This window comes from Leucoraja erinacea, chromosome 10 (genome assembly GCF_028641065.1).
Source record: "Leucoraja erinacea ecotype New England chromosome 10, Leri_hhj_1, whole genome shotgun sequence".
Lineage (NCBI taxonomy): Eukaryota > Metazoa > Chordata > Chondrichthyes > Rajiformes > Rajidae > Leucoraja > Leucoraja erinaceus.
In genome coordinates, this window is record NC_073386.1 from 48027505 (window position 1) to 48051248 (window position 23744).

The window sequence follows — 23744 nt, forward strand, 5'->3', positions numbered from 1 at the left end:
TTTTTTTATTTTAGATAATTATTTTTCACTGCAAATAATTCTGTCATCCACTGAGTGAAGATATTGATTATTTTGAATAATGACTTAAAGTGCAAAATGAATGATGGATATTGTTCCATAATTTGTTCATGTCTGGTCACTCAACAACGGGATGACCTTTGCTATTCTGGCGATTTTTATTGCTAATTAATAGTAATTAACATTACTGAATCCCACTCACTTTTGTTTCAAGAGCAGATTTGATATTTTACATGCAAGCTGATAAGGAGGATTTTGGGGTGAGACTTTAATGCTGACATCGTCAATATGTTTACACTCACAAACACATAGAGTTCACAGTGGGGTCGGGTTGCCGAACTCAGCTGAGAATTTATCAAGGTCTAAGGATGCTTAGCAGTAAGCGTTGTAGGACAGTCATCGGCAAACAAATAGGTCAGACGATTCGATCTTTGTTATGTGGTTTAGAGTAAAAGTTTGTGTGGTAATACTCCAGTGAAGCCCTTGTTTATTTTACACTGTTCAAAGTACTATATACATGAGAGCTGTCATTAAAAACATGCTTAGGGAGGTTACTCATCTGCTTCAGCCCCATTTTGAAGACTAACTCAAACTCTGATACACTTCTGCAAATTTTACTATTTTCACATTGCACTCTCAACTTTTCCAATTTTGTTTTCCCTTGAAAGCTCCATCTGACCAATATTTTAGACATTAGCCCTAATATTACCTTAATTTCATTGGTGTCAGTTTATTTGATAGCACCCAACGCACCCCCCCTTCGGACGGCCATGATACTTATGGGGCTGTCCCACTGTATGAGCTAATTCAAGAGTTCTCCCGAGTTTCCCCTGATTGAAACTCGGAGAATTACGGTAATAGCCGCTCGTAGGTACTCGTGGATATTTTTCAACGAGCTTACCGCATTTCCCGAGTACCTGCCATTAGCGTTACGTGCCGCTAAGAGACGTCCTGAGCTCCGACGTACCAGCAACGTACATTCCACGTGCTTACCACAAGTTTTTTTTTTAAAACTCAGGAGAGCTCTTGAATTAGCTCATACAGTGGGACAGCCCCTTTATGATAATTATTTTCTCCGAGTCTTTATATGTGAAGCAGATGATACACACAGTTTGTATTTTGCTTTATCCTAATCACTTTCTTTTGCAATTTTATTTATTTGTCATTACTCATCAGCTCCTTCAAAACCACATTGCTGTACTGCAGATTCCTCCACAACCAATCTCAGTGATGGTCTGTGCAGAACCAGTTGTGAGTATTAACTGAATTCCTCTTCCTGTATGTGCATTTACCTTTGCAGCAGGGCTTTATCTTTGTGCCACATGGTTCACTCAAACATCGGCAAAACCAAACGTAGACTCAGCGAGCATTTCGCTGAACACTTACGATCGGTCCGCCCAGGCCTATGGGATTTTCCGGTTGCTAACCATTTAAATTCCTCTTCCCATTCTCATACTGACCTCTCTGTCCTGGGCCTCCTCCATTGCCAGAGTGAGGCCACACGCAAATTGGAGGAACAGCACCTCATATTTTGCATAGGTAGCTCATGACCCAGTGGTATGAACACTGAATTCTCTAATTCTAAGTCACTTCTACATACTCCCCCCCCCCAATGCCCCTTTCCTCCAGCCTAGTCATTTTACCAGTTCCACAGTTCTCCACATTGTTTTCCTCTTGAGATCACACCTTCCCTCGCCAACAGTGAGTTTACCAGGCACTGCCCTGCTGGAGGTAATTTGTGGCTGGCCCTTATCTTTTCTCGCCTCCAGCTGCACCCCCCCCCTCCCCAACCCACACACCCCCCTACCCCCTCACCTTACTTTAAGTCTGAAGAAGGGTCCCAACCCGAAACACCACCCATCCTTTTTCTCTAGCTATGCTGCCTGCCCCGCTAAATTACTCCAGCTCCTTGTGTCTTTGGTATAAACCAGTATCTGCAGTCCCTTCCTGTAATGGCTAATCAAGGCGCTGTCAATAACAATTTAAATTGCCATTTGTTAAAACATAATATGTAGTGGCATGAATGTCCCCATCAATAATCTAGTGTACTGCAACAGAAAAAATGTCTCATAGTGTGCAATAAATGGAATCTTGTAAAACAGTAACATAACTGCAAATGAATTTGCAAAAAAAGGTTCCAGCTTTTGGGAAGAATATACTTCCTAAAGTAAATTTAGGGCTTGATGCACACTGCCAGAAACTAAATTGGAACAACAAAGCATTAGGAGGCTCAGGGGATTACAGCATCCTGGATTTGCTAGCTGAAAAAGACTATTGGCTTGGAGTTCTAACAGCTGGCAAGGTATGATGTGTTGGCCATGTGAATCAATACTGAAATGGCACAAGCTCTTCTAAATATTATTCAGGAGAACAGTGCAAGCAATATCTGGTTGCATGGAATGTGTTTGGCAGATTTTCCACTGCAGCTGTGCTTGGCTATAATAACATTATTGGGTTTTTTTTCGAAAGCCATTCCTAGTTGCAATATCAAATCCCTATTAGCCTGCGTTTCATTAGTAATACCTCCAGTGATTTCCAGAAACAGAAGATTAGAAGAGAGAAAAGCCAACATTTTACACTTATGTCAGGGATCTGGATAGGTAGATGTGAAATGGTTTTAACATAGCACATGCCGATAAAGATTAAAACAAATGCAACACTTCATTTTCCTAATTACCTTTTATAATTGTGATTGAGAACAGAGTACTGTGTGGTAGAAGCATATTTTACAATGAAATAATCTGTTATTAATGCATCAGGTTGGTTTCCATTTCAAATGAAAATGTATATGTTTTATTATTTAATTGATACAATGGTGAATCTACCTAATGTGCACCCCGTCAGAGGATGTCCTTTAAGATGGATACTTCACGTGGCCTGATAACTCAGATGTGATAAGTATCATCTTTTTATTTAATTATTAGCTGCTGGTTTTCTAAAGCCTCAGACTATCTTTTATGAACTAACATTAACAATTTAGTTGTGCATATATGTCTTAATGCTCTACAGTTCACAAAACGTACAAGCTTGTCAGCTTTATGCATTCCACACTGATGTCTAATGGACTAGACGTCAGATTGATCAAAGATAAATTATTTAAGCACACCAGGTATATTAATTTGCTCATTCAATTATATTGTACTATTTCTGAAACGGCAAGTCTATAGAAGTCTATAGTTTGATGCAATATGGTGCTCTTTGGGCTAATTTGAAACTACATAAAGTCATTGTATAAAGCAAAGTATGCATTTACTTTCTATTTTGTTTAAAAACAGTAATAATATATTTTATTAATAAAATGGTTTATTTTTAAAACATAGTATATATGACTACCTCTGATTGCTGCCAGTGAAAGCTGGGCCAGGTTCAAACACTGTCTGCGACTCGTGCTGGGAGCAGTTGACATAATCTGCGGTTCCGTTCAACTTAGATCGAGAAGATCTCAAATGAATTTGCTTGCTCATTTTGAATTTACACCTGCTTTGATGCAGTGTAAGTACTTTCAGGTGTTACCAGTTAAACAGATGTTTTACTTTATTGTTTGCTACTGAATTGTAATTTCCTCATGCCATTTAAAACAGCTAACAGACTTTCCCTTCAGTTTCCAAAGGTGTGAGTACTTGGCATCCTTAAAACAGCCTAAACCATTTACACAAGTGTAAGCAACAGTGAGTTAATGTAAGGTACACAAAAACGCTGGAGAAACTCAGCGTGTGCAGCAGCATCTATGGAGCGAAGGAAATAGGCAACGTTTCGGGCCGAAACCCTTCTTCAGACGTTGCCATGTTGCATTTCGGCCCGAAACATTGCCTATTTCCTCCGCTCCATAGATGCTGCTGCACCCGCTGAGTTTCTCCAGCTTTTTTATGTACCTTCGATTTTCCAGCATCTGCAGTTCCTTCTTAAACACAGTGAGTTAATGTAAATTTGCAACTATAGTGCATATCTAATGACAGGGTAAATACTTGGAACTGTAACTTTTCATCACCCCTTTTAGCCTTCTCAAAACGAATCCTACAAAGCTGTGCAATATGAAAAAGAACGCCTCAGTCAATTACCTGAACCAACAATACTCTATTGAAATTAGATGTAAAGACATTTGAAGAATATAACTTTTAATTGACAGTAAATCATAAAGAACTCAATCCTTCAATTTCTATATTCAAGCATGGAACTTTAAAAAAAGGAAGCAAAGAATGTCACGATTACCATTATTTCCGTTTTTATAGGACAACATTCTGCTTTCATGCCTTTGAGGCAACTTTGCAGGGCTTGTGTCATCTCTATAAGAACGGGGTATAATGCAGCAAAATAAATATTGCCCTTGTCTGATCATACTTCTTGAAGATTATTTTATCCATACAAGATCTTTCTAATCATATTCTAACCATTTGAACACATCATATTTTAAATTTAAAAATCTCATTATTTAGAAAGGATGCCTCATACTTTCATTGTATAAGAGGGACAGTTTGAACAAAGGAATATCTCTGATGAGAATTAAAAATAGTCTTAATAAAGCAGGTGGATAATCTTGCAACACAAATAACCAGTTCAGACACAGCAATAAAAAGTGAGTTTCCTGAAATTGTTGAATTTTTAAATGAAGCCTGAAGGGTCTTACATGCCCACACGAAGGGCGAGGTCTTCCTCAAACTTACGTTGGTCCTAACCCATGACTTCCCCTATAGGTTTTTTAAAATGTGACCTCCTTTCTATCACATCTGCCTTCAGAAAATTCTCATCTTTTTTTCGCACCTCATCTCCTGCCAAGGATCGTGTTCCCCCGCGACCTTCGCGGGACTGTCGTGCCTCAACGCGACCATGAGGTCGCGTAATTAGCGTACCAAGAACACGCAAGTGGGACAGGGGCTTTACATTCTACCCCACCAGTTTCTGCATTCAATAGTTACATCGGATTCAGTAAAAGATGAGGGAACTTTCAGAGGGCTTCAACGAATAAAACAACTCCATACCCAGATTCTTTGAGTGATATCTTATACAAATAGTTCATCTACAGCACGGCAGTGACTCAGAACAACAGCTAAATATTTAGCCTTCTGTTTTGTTCATTTGGAGTGTACAGCAATGTTAAATTCTGGCTTCATTGGGCCAGGGTGGGGGTAGTTGTGCTATTTCGCTGGTTTAACCAACTCTTCAAATGTTTCATCTCCTAGTTTGGCCAGAGTAGAGTCAATAAGATTTTCATCAATCTCTGCAGCTTACCAATTATAACTGAGACCAAAATAAACGGTTTCCCTTCTGGAATGTGATTTGCAGCTATAATATACCACTTTATCACCGATAAAATAACTACCATGGATAATAATAACTAAATTGATTACAAACTTTTTTTTTTTCCAGTGGGATCCATGTGCACATGAATCACAAATGACATGAACTGCTCAATTACATGGAAAATTAATGCTTACGAGCTGTAGCCATATAAATTGCTTAAATGAAAACAAATCTTTAGATATACTTGTTTACATTTATGTCATGCTGTCAGCGAATACCATGCAAAAAGCATTTAGGAGCAGGTGGAAGTTTGTAATAATGTTACCATAAACTCTGAGATCAATGTCCCTCTGCTGTTCTCCTGCAGCATTCACGGCTACACACACGTACTTGCCAGTGTCACTGATCTGAGCACTGGTGATAGCAAGCACTCGGCCCCCAGACAGAACCTGCAAGATAAAAGATTAAGGCAAAAGATATTGTATGGAAATGTCACATAACGTATTGTTGGTATAAACTTGATTGTATCTGAAATGTTCTCCTTACATAACATAACAGAATCAGAAGTAAGCTACCAGCCATCCTGCCTGCTCCACCATTCAATCAGCTCGATGATGATCTTGTATTTCAGCACCACCTTCTTATACAACACAATATTCCCCAAATCCCTAAATATTCCAAAACTGTAGATTTATATAGAAACATAGAAATTAGGTGCAGGAGTAGGCCATTCAGCCCTTCGAGCCTGCACCACCATTCAATATGATCATGGCTGATCATCCAACTCAGTATCCCGTACCTGCCTTCTTTCCATACCCTCTGATCCCCTTAGCCACAAGGGCCACATCTAACTCCCTCGTAAATATAGCCAATGAACTGGCCTCGACTACCCTCTGCGGCAGAGAGTTCCAGAGATTCACCACTCTCTGTGTGAAAAAAGTTCTTCTCATCTCGGTTTTAAAGGATTTCCCCCTTATCCTTAAGCTGTGACCCCTGTCCTGGACTTCCCCAACATCGGGAACAATCTTCCTGCATCTAGCCTGTCCAACCCCTTAAGAATTTTGTAAGTTTCTATAAGATCCCCTCTCCATCTCCTAAATTCTAGAGAGTATAAACCAAGTCTATCCAGTCTTTCTTCATAAGACAGTCCTGACATCCCAGGAATCAGTCTGGTGAACCTTCTCTGTACTCCCTCTATGGCAATAATGTCCTTCCTCAGATTTGGAGACCAAAACTGTACGCAATACTCCAGGTGTGTTCTCACCAAGACCCTGTACAACTGCAGTAGAACCTCCTGCTCCTATACTCAAATCTTGTATTTCCTTCATATGATTCATGTTTTAAATTTTAAGGACAGGGACATTAAGTGGTCCAACTATAGGCCAATTTTAATAGCAGGTTTATGTTCACACTTCATTGTAATGATGAAGTGTGAACATTGTAATGATGAAATGTCAGCCCAAATTGCTCACAAAGTTATGGTGCATCCACAGCATTTCCCCGATAGATATAGTGGAAGGTCCATCGGGTCTCATTAGAATTCAGTCAGCAAACCATCCATCACTAATAGAAGAATCATTGAACTGGTATGAGGTGGGTGGTGTGTAGTTTTGTACCCCACCCTAATCTCTAGTTCTTTACATCACTGAAACAGTCATGCATCGTGCCACTTTTGAGAGAGATCTACACTAAATCATGCTGCAGGCTGCCTGTACTCAACAATTCTAAACCAGGAAAAAACAAGTAATTGAGAAAACAGTCAGCATTTCAGTCACAAGCCAGCTCACAAATAAAATGTCAAGCATGCCAACAGTCCAAATAGCCAGCCTCCGTTAGTGAATGCAATCAATTTAGATTTGTGGTGGAAATGTACTTTTGCTCTTGGTGATGGTGTATTGATCATATGCGGGCCATTTATTTCACCATAGATTACATGCCAATCTGTTACCTTCTATACCTGTTGTCTAACCTAATCTGGATGTAACCAAATAATCCAACATAAACTGTGCAGAAATAGTTTTGTTTTAAATGATACTCAATACGCAAACTTGCATCTCCAAAAGATTGTAATTCTTTGAGCTAATTTAGTCTTCATTTGCAGCATTATGGAGTTTGGGATGTAAAAAATGAAGGGGCACATATCATAAAATGACTGACAATTCTCCAGGAGATAATGTCATGATACACTAACAACAATAACTGTGGGAAGAAGAATACTCTTTCACGCAAATAGTACCACTATCTGTGCTGTGAAAGACTTCAGTTAGCAACAGTTTTCACAGCCGGGGCAGAAGGTTGAATGTTGAGATGCCACACCAACTTTTGAAGACATCAATCTAGGGTGAAATAACGGTGCAAGACTATCAGATAGTTATTCTGCTGAGTTTCTCCGCAGCTTTTTTTCTACCTATGTCAGACAGTTACATTTACTGAATAGCAACTTTGAGCATTGTTATTGGGACATTAAAATGAGGCCTTCTATTCAGCAAAGATCTTATGAGGTATGTTTAATATAAAGCATTCTGGCCATCGCAGCTAAAGTTTCATTGATCACATTTGAAGGATCGTGCTTTCTGCATAGTTGATGTGTAAGCTGCCTCCTTCTGAACAAAGTTGATCATGAAATTGACTCGTCATTAATATCTCCATGTAATTTTGGGGCATTAAACCATACCTGAACTGCATTGGAAAAGCTGGAGATGGGGCTGCCATCTTTCAGCCATGTCAGGTTTGGCATCGGGATTCCACTGGCCTCGCACTCCAATCTAGCAGGATTATTGACCACCACCGTCACCATGTCACTGCTGCTGGAGATTGTTGGAGGAACTGCAGTGAAATAATTAACATGAGAACACATTGGGTGCAGCATGGTTAAACAAAGATGTTGGTGTCATATCAACTATAACATGTATTTGATTGTCCATATTGCAAAATCATTTGATACAGGTCATTGTCTTCAACATACTGTATATTATCTCCATACTGCCCAGCTGTTCTGCTGAGAGAAAACATGTAAGTATTTCAGGTGAATGATTTTACACCAGAAAAATGTTCCTATTACAAGAGTTTCGGCCAAAAATGTCAACTGCTTAACTTGCCGTACATACTTGTGGATTTACTGAGTACTTCCAGCTTTCTATATTTTTGGCTTCATTGTCACCATTTGTTATGCAATGCTTTAATGTTTTATGTGTCATTCCTAATTGTCACTGTATGTCATGTTGTCACTCGCGGGCGTAGCACCAAGGCAAATTCCTTGTATGTGAATACTTGTCCAATAAACTTCATTCATTCAATTTTCATTTCAATTACTCCGTTTGACAAATTCAGGAACGACATACTGGAATCTAGTTTTTAACACAGTACAATGTTTAATTTGCTGTTTATAATGCAGAATGGTCCTCATGATTGTCATCATGGCATTTCAAATGCCGAATGGGAGCCATGTCAATTTTCTGTGACAAATTAATGTAGATAATTGTGACTGCAGTCCATTTTATACCTCTCCAGATTTTAATTTCCACTTTCTCCAAAATCAGAACAATCATTTGCACATAACACAAAACGTAAGCATTTTGAAATGAAACACTCTGTTTTATCATCTGGTCATTTCAGATACACTCTCAAGATCAAAGAATTTCATACACAGCAAAAACTAGCTTTAGAGAAGCCCAGCTGAAGTAATCAAACACAGTTTTGCATTTTAATGGCATCACTGATATGAACTTTAATATGTTCCAGCAGATTCATAATTTATAGAAATCACTTAAGCTGTTATGTAGTCTGCTAATGTGATCAATAGCAACACTTTTTGACCAACATGAGAAAGTACCCATTGCATGTGGCGCTCCCAGATTATAACTTCAAATTCAGCATATTCCTTGTCAATTGTACTTTTTCTAGGCACATATCTTTGCCCAAAGTGGAGCAGTCAGCAATGGTTACAATATTCACATTGATTAAATAACAAACTTATACTTTGATTTTCAAATTGCTGCATTTTCTTTTCATTTTTGCAGCTGAAGTATTTCGCTAATCTAATTTGGCACACACGTGATTTCACAACCAAATCAGTCATGTGATTTTTAGCCTCATATCAAAGATGTCATCCTTGTCACAAATACAGTATTAAAACTGATAGTATCCATTGGCTGAAGTTCTTTAGCATAGTTTGGAAGCCATTTCCAGAGATATGTTTTGCAGTGCACGTGAAAATACCATTTATTTGTTTTTTATAACATATTCAATTTGCTCAGGTATTTGAGGTTCTTCACATCTATGAATATTTCCTGATCAAATATGTCAGGCAGGGACATCACACTTATTTATAATCAAGGTTCCAGTCCTATCAATAATTAATTGGTGCCTAACTATTCTGTTTAAATTTGATGCTAAATTTGTAAATCACAGGCATACCACAACCAAGCACATGTACAGAGGATAATATTCATCACACTGTTTAACAAGCTGAAAAAGTAACATTGGACTTTAAGTTTTTTCTTTTAAAATCCACTTTGGTTCTTACTTCATTAGCAGGTGCTCATGTTTATTTAATTGGTGAAAATTCATAAATAATTTATATGTTTTAAATATTTAAATCTTCTACTGCATTAGAGTTGATTAAAAAAAAAAACAATTACAAAAGCAAAAAGTGAAGTAAAAACTTCATTTGCCGAAACATCACCCATTCCTTCTCTCCAGAGATGCTGCCTGTCCCGCTGAGTTACTCCAGCATTTTCTGTCTATCTTCAGCATATTAATGTAATGTTAAAATTGTACAAGGCATTGGTGAGGCCAATTCTGGAGTATGGTGTACAATTTTGGTCGCCTAATTATAGGAAGGATGTCAACAAAATAGAGAGAGTACAGAGGAGATTTACTAGAATGTTGCCTGGGTTTTAGCAACTAAGTTACAGAGAAAGGTTGAACAAGTTAGGGCTTTATTCTTTGGAGCGCAGAAGGTTTAGGGGGGACTTGATAGAGTTTTTTTAAATGATGAGAGGGATAGACAGAGTTGACGTGGAAAAGCTTTTCCCACTGAGAGTAGGTAAGATTCAAACAAGGGGACATGACATGAGAATTAAGGGACTGAAGTTTAGGGGTAACATGAGGGGGAACTTCTTTACTCAGAGAGTGGTAGCTGTGTGGAATGAGCTTCCAGTGAAGGTGGTGGAGGCAGGTTCGTTTTTATCATTTAAAAATAAATTGGATAGTTATATGGATGGGAAGGGAATGCAGGGGTATGGTCTGAGCGCAGGTATATGGGACTAGGGGAGATTATGTGTTCGGCACGGACTAGAAGGGTCGAGATGGCCTGTTTCCGTGCTGTAATTGTTATATGGTTATATTGTTATATGTGTAAGAATTTCCATTGAGTTTCAATTATCTTAAATCAAGATCCTGGATTTATACTGAATAAATAAATGCCCAGGCAGCTTTGCTTACCATAAATGTCGACTTTGTAGGATATCTCAGCAGCTCCTGCCACATTGACGGCTGTACACTTGTACACACCCATGTCTGTTACCTGGGCATTGGTAATCTGGAGAACTTGACCCCGGTTCAATGTGGAAGCTCCAAATCTTGTGTTGATGGGCCGGTTGTCTTTGAACCATATTATAGCTAATATTCAGAAAATAAAATTTTAATGGAGCGAATATAGAATATTCTTTCCAAATGACACACAGAAAATGTTCCAGTTTTTTTACATTTTCACAACAGTTCACACGTTTCATATCTCTATGTATATTGTACAAAGATTTCATTTAACAGCTGTAATTTATAATTTTCTGTGATTGGAGTAAATATTTGATTGATTTATTGAAAGGTGATGCATAAAAATGCTGACCATCGATCACCTGTTCACACTAGTTGCATGTTATCCCACATCCTGCACACTAGGGGGTCATTTACAGAGGTCAATTTACCTACAAACTAGCACGTTTTTGGGAGGTGGGAGGAAATCAGAGCGTCCGGAAGAAATCCACTTGGGGTAGTTCAATTCATTGACAGTTTATACCATTTATTTATTTGATCGACAGGTTCTCGTTGCTCAATTCTCTCCAATATTAAATTTTTTCCACCTTAATCTATGAGACTTATGCCTCTTAATGAATCTGTGGAATTCATACCACAGAAAGGTGTGGAGGCCAACTCAATGGATATGTTTAAGGCAGAGATCGATAGATTCTTGATGAGTACAGGTGTCAGGGGTTTTAGGGAGAAGGCAGGAAAATGGGTTTGAGAGGGAGAGATAGATCAGCCACGACTTGATGGGCCAAATGGCCTAATTCTGCTCCTATCACTAATGAACTTGAACTTAATGGAGTACATTACTTTGGAAGATGGACCCTTTATCGAGTACTTGTGTGTGAGCTGTTAGTTTATGGAATGCTAAGACTTTTAAGGGATCATTGTGCCTGACCTTAGCCGAACCTTTAACTTGAACATACCATTGATGTGTTTTGCTTCGTGGGTGAACTTACCATGTGGTTGCAGAGAGCAAACAGATCAAACCACCATTTTTATTACCTTTCTCACATTAAGCTTAGCTCCAGTTATGCGATGTACCATAATCAATACCACACCACAGATTATTGCTGTACCATATACATTTTGTGGACCAGGAATTTACAGAAAAAGACAAAGTTCAAAACCAAATTGTACTTCATTCTGAATGCCTACCCTTAAAACACTTAACACGTTTCCCCAAATCACAATTGCTTCCAAGAAGGCTTTTGGTAAAATTCAAAGACAATTTGAAACTGTATTCCATTTATTCCATTGATCAAGCAAATAAGGTGTAGCAACTGTAATTCAATCCTTCTGCAGATTATAGGAGTTTGCCATCCCACCTGGTATTGGGTTTCCTGCTGCTTTACACTTCAGTTCTATTGGATTTCCAACAATCACAGTCTTGTTCAGAGTTAGGCCTCCATCTTCAATGGTCGGAGGTTCTGCAAAGACAAGCAAAATAGTTTTTCTAATTGGTAACAAAATGTAACGCTATAAGGAGTGGCTGAAGTGGCTGAAGTGGTGGGGGCAGTGGAGGGTTGATGCAAACTTGACAGAGGAGGGAATACTTTATTAGGGGTTGAAAAGGAAATAATGTGAGTGAAAACGCTGTGGTAAACTATAAACAGCAACTTGGACCATTTGGCCGAATGCTGAGTATTTACAAGTAAGATTATATATTTTCTAGTGTTTATTCCATTAAAAAAATATTTTGCATCTATTTTCTTTTGAGCACAACTCTGCAAGGGGGATCTGCTTGGTTCCTTTTCTCAACTCTTTTCATAGAGCTATAAAATGTTTTTCTCCCATAAATATCTATTCAAAGAGTTTCCGATGATGAATTGCAAATCATGTTTGCTTTTGCTAGACAGGCATCTGTCCGTTCCACCACCCTGTCTAAATCCTCTGAGTTTTTTTACTATCCTCACTGTTTATCACACATCAAAGTTTTGTGTCATCTGCAAATTGTGATATGATGCTTGCACACCAAGTCACTAATATATATGAATGCAACGGTCCATATATCAATCATTAAGGAATATCATGTTTTTTCCAAATCCTTCCATCTCAATAGTATTCACAAAGCTATTAATCTTTGTGAAGAATTAACTTAAGACCACGATTCCACAGTTTACAAAGAATTCCAAAGTTAGTGGATGTTCTCATGAATACACCAGAAAACATTGCCCCTCCTTACCTTTAGGAACATTACATAATGATCTGAATTAAATATTTCTCACAAATGTCTAGTATTTAAAAACTGTAAATTCTTCCAAAATTAATACAACACTTGTCCTCTGTTAAATGTACGAACTGCTCAATTTGCTGGAATCTGTAAACCGAACTACACTTTTTGAATTTTATTTCCATTGAACTTGGAGCAATCAAATTTTAGAAGCCGAGCTCAATACACACACAATACTATATTGCACGTTAAGTACATATATAGCAAGACGCTGGATTTATTTTGTATGGTATATTTCTGTACCAGCATTCAATGACAAGGACAAACATCCATTACATCCCAAAATCTCTGTGTTACTATTTCTTTTAAAAACACATTCATGTATATTTCTGTCACTGTACAAATGAAAAACATTTCCATGAAATAAGGACATTTTCAAAATAAAAATTAAGGTACATTGTTTCTTGAAAGTTCATTGATTTGAAAGTTAATTGATTTATGATTGACCAGATGTTTAATGACGATAAAACCACTGATGCTTAACACCGCCCTATTAAATTAACAACAATTTTAGGGGAGAGAGAGAGGGGGAGAGAGAGAGGGGGAGAGAGAGAGGGAGAGAGAGAGAGAGAGAGAGAGAGAGAGAGAGAGAGAGAGAGAGAGAGAGAGAGAGAGAGAGAGCGAGAGAGAGTGCTAGAGCGAGAGAGGGAGCGAGAGCGAGAGAGGGAGCGAGAGCAAGAGAGAGAGAGAGAGAGAGAGAAAGAATGATGGGAAGTAGAATGCGGCAGGACTCTAGGAATAGGAAAAGTGGCATTTCCAGCAGATTCTCAAAAATATACTGTGCAAAAGAAATTCATACTCGCTTTAGATCCCCTTTAACCTGTAGATGAACCCATCAGCACATAATGCAGACGCTGATCATACAATTCAAACATTTTTAGGCCATTCTTTACTTTTCTTTAACTATTTTATGATTAAGATGCAGACATTGGAAAGCAATGCTGCACAATGTGTTTTGTTCTCTTGGTTTAAGGATAGTTTTGACACGGAATTGATGAATGTGAATGCCAGAATATGTAGAAAGTTAAGAATTTAATATCTAGTAAATTACTTTTAAAACAGCTTTGGTGTTAGTGTTTATTACTTACCGTGCACGTTGAGTCTGATGTGCTGCTGTGCTTCTCCAGCAGCGTTTGTTGCCACACATGTATACCGGCCCGCATCCTCCAGTAAAACATTCACAATCTGCAGCTTATGACCTGCAAACTCCAGCTACAAACACACAATAACATGATCCAACTTCACCAAAGACCTTTATGTACTATATGGTCGAAACATGCGTTTGGACAAGGATATGATCCTCATCATTTGTTTCAAAATGCCTCCACTTCTCAGCCAGATTATCTCATACTAAGCAGGCATAAAACTTTGAAAGGTGTAATTGGTGGCATTCAGTTCATGAGTTATCAACAGGGAGAAATTAACCATTTGAATTAAAAGAAAACTTTTGCTTTTTGCTGAGTAACATTGATGGTAAAAGAAACTAACGGCAAGAAAAGGGATGGGGTTAGTTTAATGCAACTCGCGAAGTGACACATTTAGATTTGCACCCTGTCCTGTCCGACTTTACACATCACTCAGTGAAATTGAGCTGATGTCACTGAACTGAACAGGGAGGCCTCTCCCTTGCTGCAGTCAGATCTCCAGCAACCTGGCTGGACAGAGGCACAAGGAATTGCTGATGCTGAAATCTAGAGCAAAAACATCAGATGCTGGAGGAAATCAGCTGGCCAGGGTAACACCTGTGGAGGGAATAGGCAGATGATGTTTCGGGTTGGGACCCTTCTTCAGACCCTGAAGCTCTCGTTGTTTCTCCATTTACTGCATCTGAAACTTTTAACAAAGGTTTTCTCTCTCCAAAGGATATATTTCTCTGGGAAATGGTCAATCTCCAATTTGTTGTTCACATATCAGCTGTAACATGAAATTATAAAATACAGCTAAAATATCCTAAGCTATTTAATATGGGTATCATAATTCAACAAACATACCTTGATGTTTCCTCTTGCTGTGTTTACAGGCCGTCCATCTTTGAGCCATGTAATGGTGGGGTTTGGGATCCCATTAGCTACGCATTGCAGGATCACTGCCATTATGAACAACAACTGATCTTTCCACGAGGGCCCATTGATCAGCGAAACGATTGGGGTCAGACCTACATTGAAGAGGTACCTGAAACCTGGTGGAAACACATTTTATACCATTCCTCAACAGTATGCAAACAATTTAGCTGTCAATTCCTGCAGTCATACATAATCCATACTAAACTTCCTGAGGTGGAGGATCCTAAAACATTCCTCGGAGTCAAATATTTTGCCAAACCTATACAGATAGCTGATAAAAAAAAAGCAGCGCCTTTACTTCCTTTGCATTGTTGTAAAAACCTGTCCCCCCCAGATCCTGACCAACTTTTACCGCTGTACCATAGAGAATCTCTTTAATGAGAGACCCCGGGGTCAGGGAAAGAGCATTCACGTTGCGGCCCTGCTTCCACCAATATTTCCACCACCACGCACAAGAAGCGACAAGACAGACACCATTGTACGCAGATGCCGAGTGGTGTGTTCAGCTCTGGGTGAACAACTTCTAATCTTGTGTGTGGACTCGATAAGAAGAAGAAGAGACCTCCAATTAAATAGCATGTGAAATTATAAAACGTGTTTTCCGATCTGTTAATTAAGGCAGATAGTCATAAAGCACAGATTTAGATTTGTAAAGATGACAGATTATATAGTGTGGTTGGCTGGTTAAAGAAATGTGATAAAGATATTTGCAGCCACACTTCATTCTGCTTTAAGTCTGTTGCCATGAAGAAAAAAATTAAAGGTAAAAAACAAAAGTAATCTGCTTTCAACATGCAGGTCTTACCTTGAACAATGACATTAAATTCTCGCTGCCGACTGCCTGCTTCATTAGTAGCTACACACTGGTATCTGCCTGTGTTAGAGATCTGGGCTTGGGAGATGATCAATTTCTGACCATTGGCTGTAATTTGAACACCAGCTATATGTTTAATAGGTTGGCCATCCTTCATCCACCTAAAAAGTAATATTTTTTAATATCAACAAGATTCATGTAATTACAGTTTTAAGCTTTTCATTGTCAATACATTGAGGATCAATTGCCTTATCAAGCAAAAAATGGGAACATGCATCACTTAAATTATGCAGTAATTGTTGCATGCAATTGAATTAAAAAAACTGATTTTCACCAATATCTTCTCCAAAATATAAATGTCACTTTTCTTAGTTCTATGGGAAGGTCATTGGCCTAAAATGTTAACTCTCCTCTTCACTATTGATGCTGCCTGACCTAATGAGCATATCCACCATTCTCTGTTTTATTATGTTTGTGAACTGCTTCAGCCATTTCAAAGACATGGGCTTTCATTAAGTAGAATTAGAAAAACCTTTTTTGGCAATCGAGGGTCTAGAATTTCCTCAAAATTCTTAATTTGGGGCTACAGAGAAATATAGCTACTGGTTATTAGGTAATCACATGCATTTCCCGTTGTTGAGTTATCTTTGTAAACTTAATCACTACAAACAGGAGAATTACTTAGATGCAAGCTGTAGCCTTGGTCTCGGATGCCATTCAGCAGCAATCAAAGGGCCTTCAGCTCTGCAATGCAGCTTTACCTCATTGAAAGACTCCAATATATACAATGTCCTCCATAATGTTTAGGAGTAAAGGCCCATCATTTATTTATTTACCTCTGTACTCCACAATTTGAGATTTATAATAGAAAATATCACATGTGGTTACAGTGCACATTGCCAGATTTTATTAAAGGGCATTTTTATACATTTTGGTTTCACCATGTAGAAATTACAGCTGTCTTTATACATTGTCCCCCCATTTTAGGGCACCATAATGTTTGAGACACATGGCTTCACAGGTGTTTGTAATTACTCAGGTTCTGTTTAATTGGCTCCTTAACCAGCAGGTATAAGAGAGCTTCTCAGCACCTAAAAGTCTTTTTCCAATCTTTCCAAGATTCATTGGAATCTTTTTTTATTGCTGTTTAGTCAATACATGAGGACCAAAGCATTATCAAGCCAAAAAATGGGAAATAAGCCTTAAATTATGCAGTACTTGTTGCATGCAATTGAATAAAAAAACTGATTTTCAAACATCAGCCCAAAATATCAGGCTTACCAAAATCAACTGTTTGGTCATCATCATTAAGAAGAAAACTCTCTTACTGGTGAGCTGCCTGACTTAATCGCAAAGCGGCTGGCATGCCAAGGAAGACCTCCACAGCTGATGACAGAAGAATTCTCTCTATAGTAAAGAAAAATCCCCAAACACCTGTCCGACAGATCTGAAACACTCTTCAGGAGTCAGGCGTGGATTTATCAAAACCAAATGTCTGCAGAAGACTTCATGAACAGAATCACTAAACAGAGGCTATACTGCAAGATGCAACCAGCTGGTTCGGATGCAAAAATAGGAATGGCCAGGGCCTTCAGCTTGCAATGAGCTTTACTCAAAAAGTTCTGGAAAAATTGACATGTCCTCCATAATATATAGGACAAAGGCCCATTCAAGTCAAGATTTGACCTCCAACTCCACAATTTGGATTATATAATGGAAAATAGGACATGTGGTTACAGTACCACATTGCCAGATTTTATTAAAGGGTTTTTTTATACATTTTGGTTTCACCATGTAGAAAAGAAATTGATGTGTTTAAATTTTGTCCCCCCAAATACAACCAGACACAACTGGCTTAAAAGGTGGATTAGGAATATGATGGACATAGTCACTTAATGAGGAAATAAGAGACTCCGAGCAATAGATAAATTGACCAATTCTTATCTGTTTGGAGTCGGTCTCCTTTCATCGACTTTTTGGAATCATGTGATGCAGCAATATGAGGTACCAAAGTTGTGCCAACTTCAGTCAAATACGCCATTATGAGACTGAGAAACACGAATACAGATTTAGAAAAATCAGCCAAACCTTAGGCTTAGCAAAATCAACTGTTGTACATCATTAAGAAGAAAGAGAGCATTTTTTAGCTTACTTACGCGCAAACGTTTGGCTTCTGCCAAGGAAGACCTCCACAGCTGGTGACAGAAGAATTCTCTCTATAGTAAAGAAAAATCCCCAAACACCTGTCCGACAGATCTGAAACACTCTTCAGGAGTCAGGTGTTGATTTGTCAAAACCAAATGTCTGCAGAAGACTTCATGAACAGAAATACAGAGGCTATACTGCAAGATGCAAACCACTGGTTAGCTGCAAAAATAGGATGGCCAGGTTACAGTTTGCCAAGAAGTACTTAAAAGTTCTGGAAAAAAGGTCTTGTGGACAGATGAGACAAAGATTAACATATCAGAGTAATGGCAAGAGCAAAGCATGGAGGAGAGAAGGAACTGCCCAAGATCCAAAGCATACCACCTCATCTGTGAAACACGGGGGTGGGGGTGTTATGGCCTGGGCATGTATGGCTGCTGAAGGTATTGGTTCTCTTATCTTCATTGATGATACAACTGCTAATGGTAGTAGCATAATGAATTCTGATAGACACATCCTATCTGCTCAAGTTCAAACAAATGCCTCATTGGCCGGCAGTTCATTCTACACCAAGACAATGATCCCAAACATACTGCTTAAGCAGCAAAGGAGTTTATCAAAGCTAAAAAATGTTCAATTATTGAGTGGCCCAGTCAATCACCAGTTCTTAACTCAACTGAGCATGCCTTTTATTTGCTGAAGTAAAAAGTGTAGGGGACTAGCCCCCAAAACAAGCATAAACTAAAGTAGGCTGCAATACAGGCCTGGCAGAGCATCACCAGAGGAGACACCCAGCAACTGGTGATGTCCATTAATTGCAGACTTCTAAGCAGTCATTATAAACACATATAAACACAGCTGTAATTTCTACATGGTGAAACCAAAATGTATAAAAATGGCCTTCATTAAAATCTGCAATGTGCACTTTAACCACATGTGATTTTTTTTTCCGTTACAAATCTCAAATTGTGGAGTACAGAGGCAAATAAATAAATGATGGGTCTGTGTCAAACATTATGGAGGGCACTGTAACTGTGGGTAAAACATTTTTTCCCCTCTGCTTCACCCTTTTTATATGTTGCAAATGAAGGGGCAACCCTGGAAATCCAAAGAGCAAATTTCCATGCATTACCTTTAAGGTAATTGGAAATAACCTTGGAAAGTGAGTGGAACGTCTCTGCACAATTTGCACAGCATATACATGTGCTTGTAATGTAATAAAAAGGAGCTGCAGATTGGTTTATTCCGAAAATAGACACACAATGCTGGAATAACTCAGCAAGTCAGGCAGCATCTCTGGAACAAAATAGATGGGGGAAGTTTCACCTATCTATTTTCTCTAGAGATGCTGCCAGACCCACTGAGTTACTCCAGTATCTTGTGTTTATGTGAATGTATTTGTTTGTTTCAGGCTGGATTCATCTCCAGATGTTTCATAAGCCCCAGAAAATAGGACGCGACATCTACCCAAACTCAGGGGGATCCAAGGCTTTCAAGGAGGATGAGCTCTTACTATACAAGAAGACCAAGTATAATCTTCATAGGGCCATGAAGGATACCAAGATAGAACTCCATGACAAGTTAGAAGTTCAACTCATCAAGCAAATGCCAGGCGACTGTGACAGGACTTGAATACCATCATAAGCTTTAAGCCAAAAATGTTGGCAAACGCTGGCAACTGCAAATCTCTATTGGATGAACTCTATGCCTTTTCCCATACTTTTGATCAGCCAAACAAGGCTCCACCAAAGCACATCCTCCCCTTCTGTCCTGCTTCTGCCCCCTATATCTAAGCCTCCGGAGGATGCATCTCCCCAGCACTATATTCAGCTTTGGACCATGTTGAGAATAAGAACACCTATGTCAGGATAGTATCATTAGATAAAGCACAACCTTCAACATCATAATACTGAAGAAACTCAGATCGAAACTCCTTGGCCTTGACTTTGTGCTTCCAATTGAAACTGGCTTCTGGACGTCTTGACCAGTAGAACCCAGTTGATCATAAATAACATTTCCTCCACACTGACCTTCAACACTGGTGCTTCTCAAGGTTGTGCGTTCAGATCCATTCTCTATTTCCTGTATACCTATGATTTTGTGGTCAAGTACAGCACCAATTTTACTTCGGAGTCACGTGAGTGACTACGTGAAGAACCCCGCCAGGACGCATGCGTGTCATATCGCTACACGCATTGCGAAAGAGTCATGCAGGTGGAACGACGTTCCCCCTCAGCGGCAGAATTTAAAAGCCGGGAACTGCAGATAAGGAGACTCTGCATCCTTTTTCCACTCACTGTGTTACAGGTGGAGCCAATGGACAGAACAAAGAAGAATAAGAAGGCTGCGACAAAGCTGGCGGGGGAGAACCGTGGAGTTGCGGGCAGCCAGCAGCGGCCAATGGCACACGAATCACCCGTAATGGGAACAGCTGTGCCCGACTTCGTCCCCGCACCGGCCAGATCTACACCGCGGCCGGGCGGTAAGGCAAAGCAAAAGTCTGACAGAGTCGTCGACTCCGATGAGTCCGACTTTGAGCAGCCGCGAGCGGCCAGTGCCCGAGAGCATTGGAGCCGGTTGGAGTGGCTGATGGAGCAAATGCTCCAACGTGACAGGCTCCGGGGGATGGAGACTAGTCACAGTGGGCAGTTTGTAAGTCCTACAACAGTACCTCTTGTAGGGTTGCACAGTGTTTCTCCCTCGTCAGAGGGGAGTACTGGGGGTCAATTCTGGGCTGACCCTGAAGAGGGGTTTGCAGAACAAACACCAAGTGTGCGAGGGGTGCAAGAAAACAAAACTTTACTGGACATGGTGTCCCAATTTATACAACCTGACCTAACTGGCCAACACCTGGAACCTAAACCAAGGGAAAGCCACCCATGTCATAATTATATAAACTTATTAATTTGTAGAGTTTAAAAGCACCTCTACTACACCTGGGACTGAAGGACCGAACAGTGGACATTATTTCAGCGGCCCACAGACAGTCCACCAAAAAACAGTACTTGGTGTACATCAAGAAATGGGAAATGTACTGTCACAACAACAACATCACCCACAGATCAATGAACATCCCGTCTGTTCTGGAATTCCTGGCAAGCCTCCATTACGATGAGGGGCTCAGTCATAGTGCCATCAACTGCGCCAGAAGTCCTCTGTCAACATACCTATGGCAAGGAACAGAGCGGCATTCTGTTGGGACACACCCCCTGGTAACTAAATTTTTGAGGGGGATTTTTAATGTTAATCCCCCAAGCACCAGGTACTCCTAAATATGGGATGTGAGCATTGTACTGACCATGTTAAGGAACTGGTCTCCAGCTACAGCTCTGTCCCTACAGAAACTGACACTGAAAACAGTCATGCTGATGGCCTTGGTCATGGCACAAAGGGTCCAGTCACTACAGAAACTAAGGCTGGACAACATGACTTCTTCATCTGAGAACTTAACTTTTCACATCAATTAATTAGTAAAGCAGAGCAGACAGGGGTCAGCAGGCCTAAAAATGGAATTTAGGGCCTACCCGACAGATGATCGTCTCTGTATTATAAGACACTTACTATTATATATGGAGTATACCAAAATCATCAGATGCAAAGAAATGGCACTTTTAATCAGCCACAAACAACCACACAAAAAAGTGACAGTCCAGACCATCTCGCGATGGCTGAAACAGGTCCTAATAAAGGCTGGAGTGGATACCAACATTTTTAAATCTCACTCCACCAGGGCTGCAGCTACATCGGCAGCTATGCAGTTGGATGTTCCGATGGACCAAATCCTCAAGACAGCAGGATGGTCAACAGAGAAAACTTTCCAACGATTTTATCACAAACCAGTAATTAAACCTGGAACGTTTGCAGAAACAATTTTAAGTTCTGTAATATAATTTTACCCCATAAATAGGGGCTATAATTTGGTGTTAATAAATTTATCTCTCACTCACGTGACTCCGAAGTAAAATAGTAAGATTAAACGAGAACTTACCAGTTCGAAGTTTTATCGTTATTTTATGAGGAGCAGGTTGAGGGAATACGTGCCCTCCGCTCCCACCCTTGATCATATACTCAACTGGTATCTTCTTCTCTAATCTTACTATGTTTACTCATTAGTTATCTGTGATTTCACACCGCTGCTTTGAAGAATGACACGCGTGCGTCCTGGCGGGGTTCTTCACGTATTCCCTCAACATGCTCCTCATAAAATAATGATCAAACTTCGAACTGGTAAGTTCTCGTTTAATCTTACTATTCTATCTTTAAATGTGTCAATGATCTATTGTTGTTGGCCAGATCAACAACAGCAATAAGACAAAGAATAGGAAAGAGATCAAGAACATGGTGTCAGGGCAACAACCTAACTCTTAATTTCAGCAAGGTGAAGGAAACCTAAGAAGGCAGGGGTGGGGGCAGGAGCAGTGCAAACACACAGACGACCCTGTTTTTACTGAAAGAACTGTTGCAGAGATGGTCAACTGCTTTTAGTTCCATATATCACCAACAACTTATCCTGGTCCCTTCACACTGATATAGCAATCAAGAAAGCGCATGAGTATATTAACTTTCTTAGGTAACTGAGAAGATTCAGCAGGTCCGTAGAAGAATCCTTTTGAATTTCTACTGATGCTCTAAATAATGCATTCTACCAGGATGCATCCCAGCTGATTATGCAACTGCTCTGTTCTTGACTACCTCATCCTGCAGAGAGCAGTGAACACAATCCAACACCGGTTCATTATCCCTTTCAATTCAGTCCATTTTCATTGTGCATCGCGTACATTTACTGTTCTTTTATCATTACCATGTACACTGTTTACTCTATGAGCGTCATGTAAATGTTATTTCATTGTATCCTGTGGGTATGCCAATAAACCACTCGAATCTGATCTGATCTACAATGTCTCTCCTCCCTACAATGAGTGGAATCACATTGGGTACTGTTCAGGGAATCCTCTGCATCAATGCTATTAGGAAAGCAAGGATGTTCAAAATGATGCAAATAGCATGAACATATTAAGCAAAGTAATCATTGATTGGCTTGTTGATTTTCTAATGGAGTGGTTTCCTTTTTAAGGATCTTATTCATTCTTGCTTATCTGTCTTGTGATGTGAGCATTTGCAATCAAGTAGACATAGCTCAGGCTTACATAATATTCGGAGGAGGAGTTCCAGCTGCATTACACTCAAGTTCCAGAGTATTATGGGCAATTACTGTGGCATCCATGGCTTCATCACCCCCTTCTATATTTGGAGGCACTGTACAAAGATAGAAAAGTAAAGCATGCCAATGTTAGTGCAATCACGACATGTGCACGTTGCACAATTAAAAGTCTTTTGATTCCCACACATTTCCCGCTTACCACCTACATTCTGATGAACAGGGCAAAACATTCAGTTTTCAAATACACCTGCACACTCTGGAAAAAAATACACCATCACTTACTTTGACTTCTGTGAAAATTAGCTACCGATTAGATTTATAAATTTGGAAATATCTTCAAATGGCATAATATTCTTTGTGGTTAGTTAATCAAGAACATATAGGAATATTTGAGAAAACAAAAAGCCTTTCCTATCCTTGTACCTGTCCTCAAAGGTGTAGATCCAGAAAGGGTTTTCACCTATCAGATGGAATTGGGCCCGTTGAATAGCTGGCACCAGGCCTTCATGGTTAATGCCTGCATGGGCAGCTGGCATGGAATTATTC

At 39.5% G+C, this 23744-nt stretch overlaps 1 protein-coding gene across 1 annotated transcript in view; it reads right to left on the minus strand.

The window, feature by feature from the left end:
- hmcn1 (hemicentin 1) overlaps window positions 1–23744 on the minus strand; it is a 376776-nt gene that overhangs the window by 145200 nt on the left and 207832 nt on the right. Inside the window, 8 exon segments of the mRNA XM_055642165.1 lie at window positions 5582–5705; window positions 7931–8082; window positions 10702–10878; window positions 12111–12212; window positions 14104–14227; window positions 15007–15170; window positions 15884–16053; window positions 23185–23293. Of these exon segments, the coding sequence (XP_055498140.1) occupies window positions 5582–5705; window positions 7931–8082; window positions 10702–10878; window positions 12111–12212; window positions 14104–14227; window positions 15007–15170; window positions 15884–16053; window positions 23185–23293 (1122 nt within the window).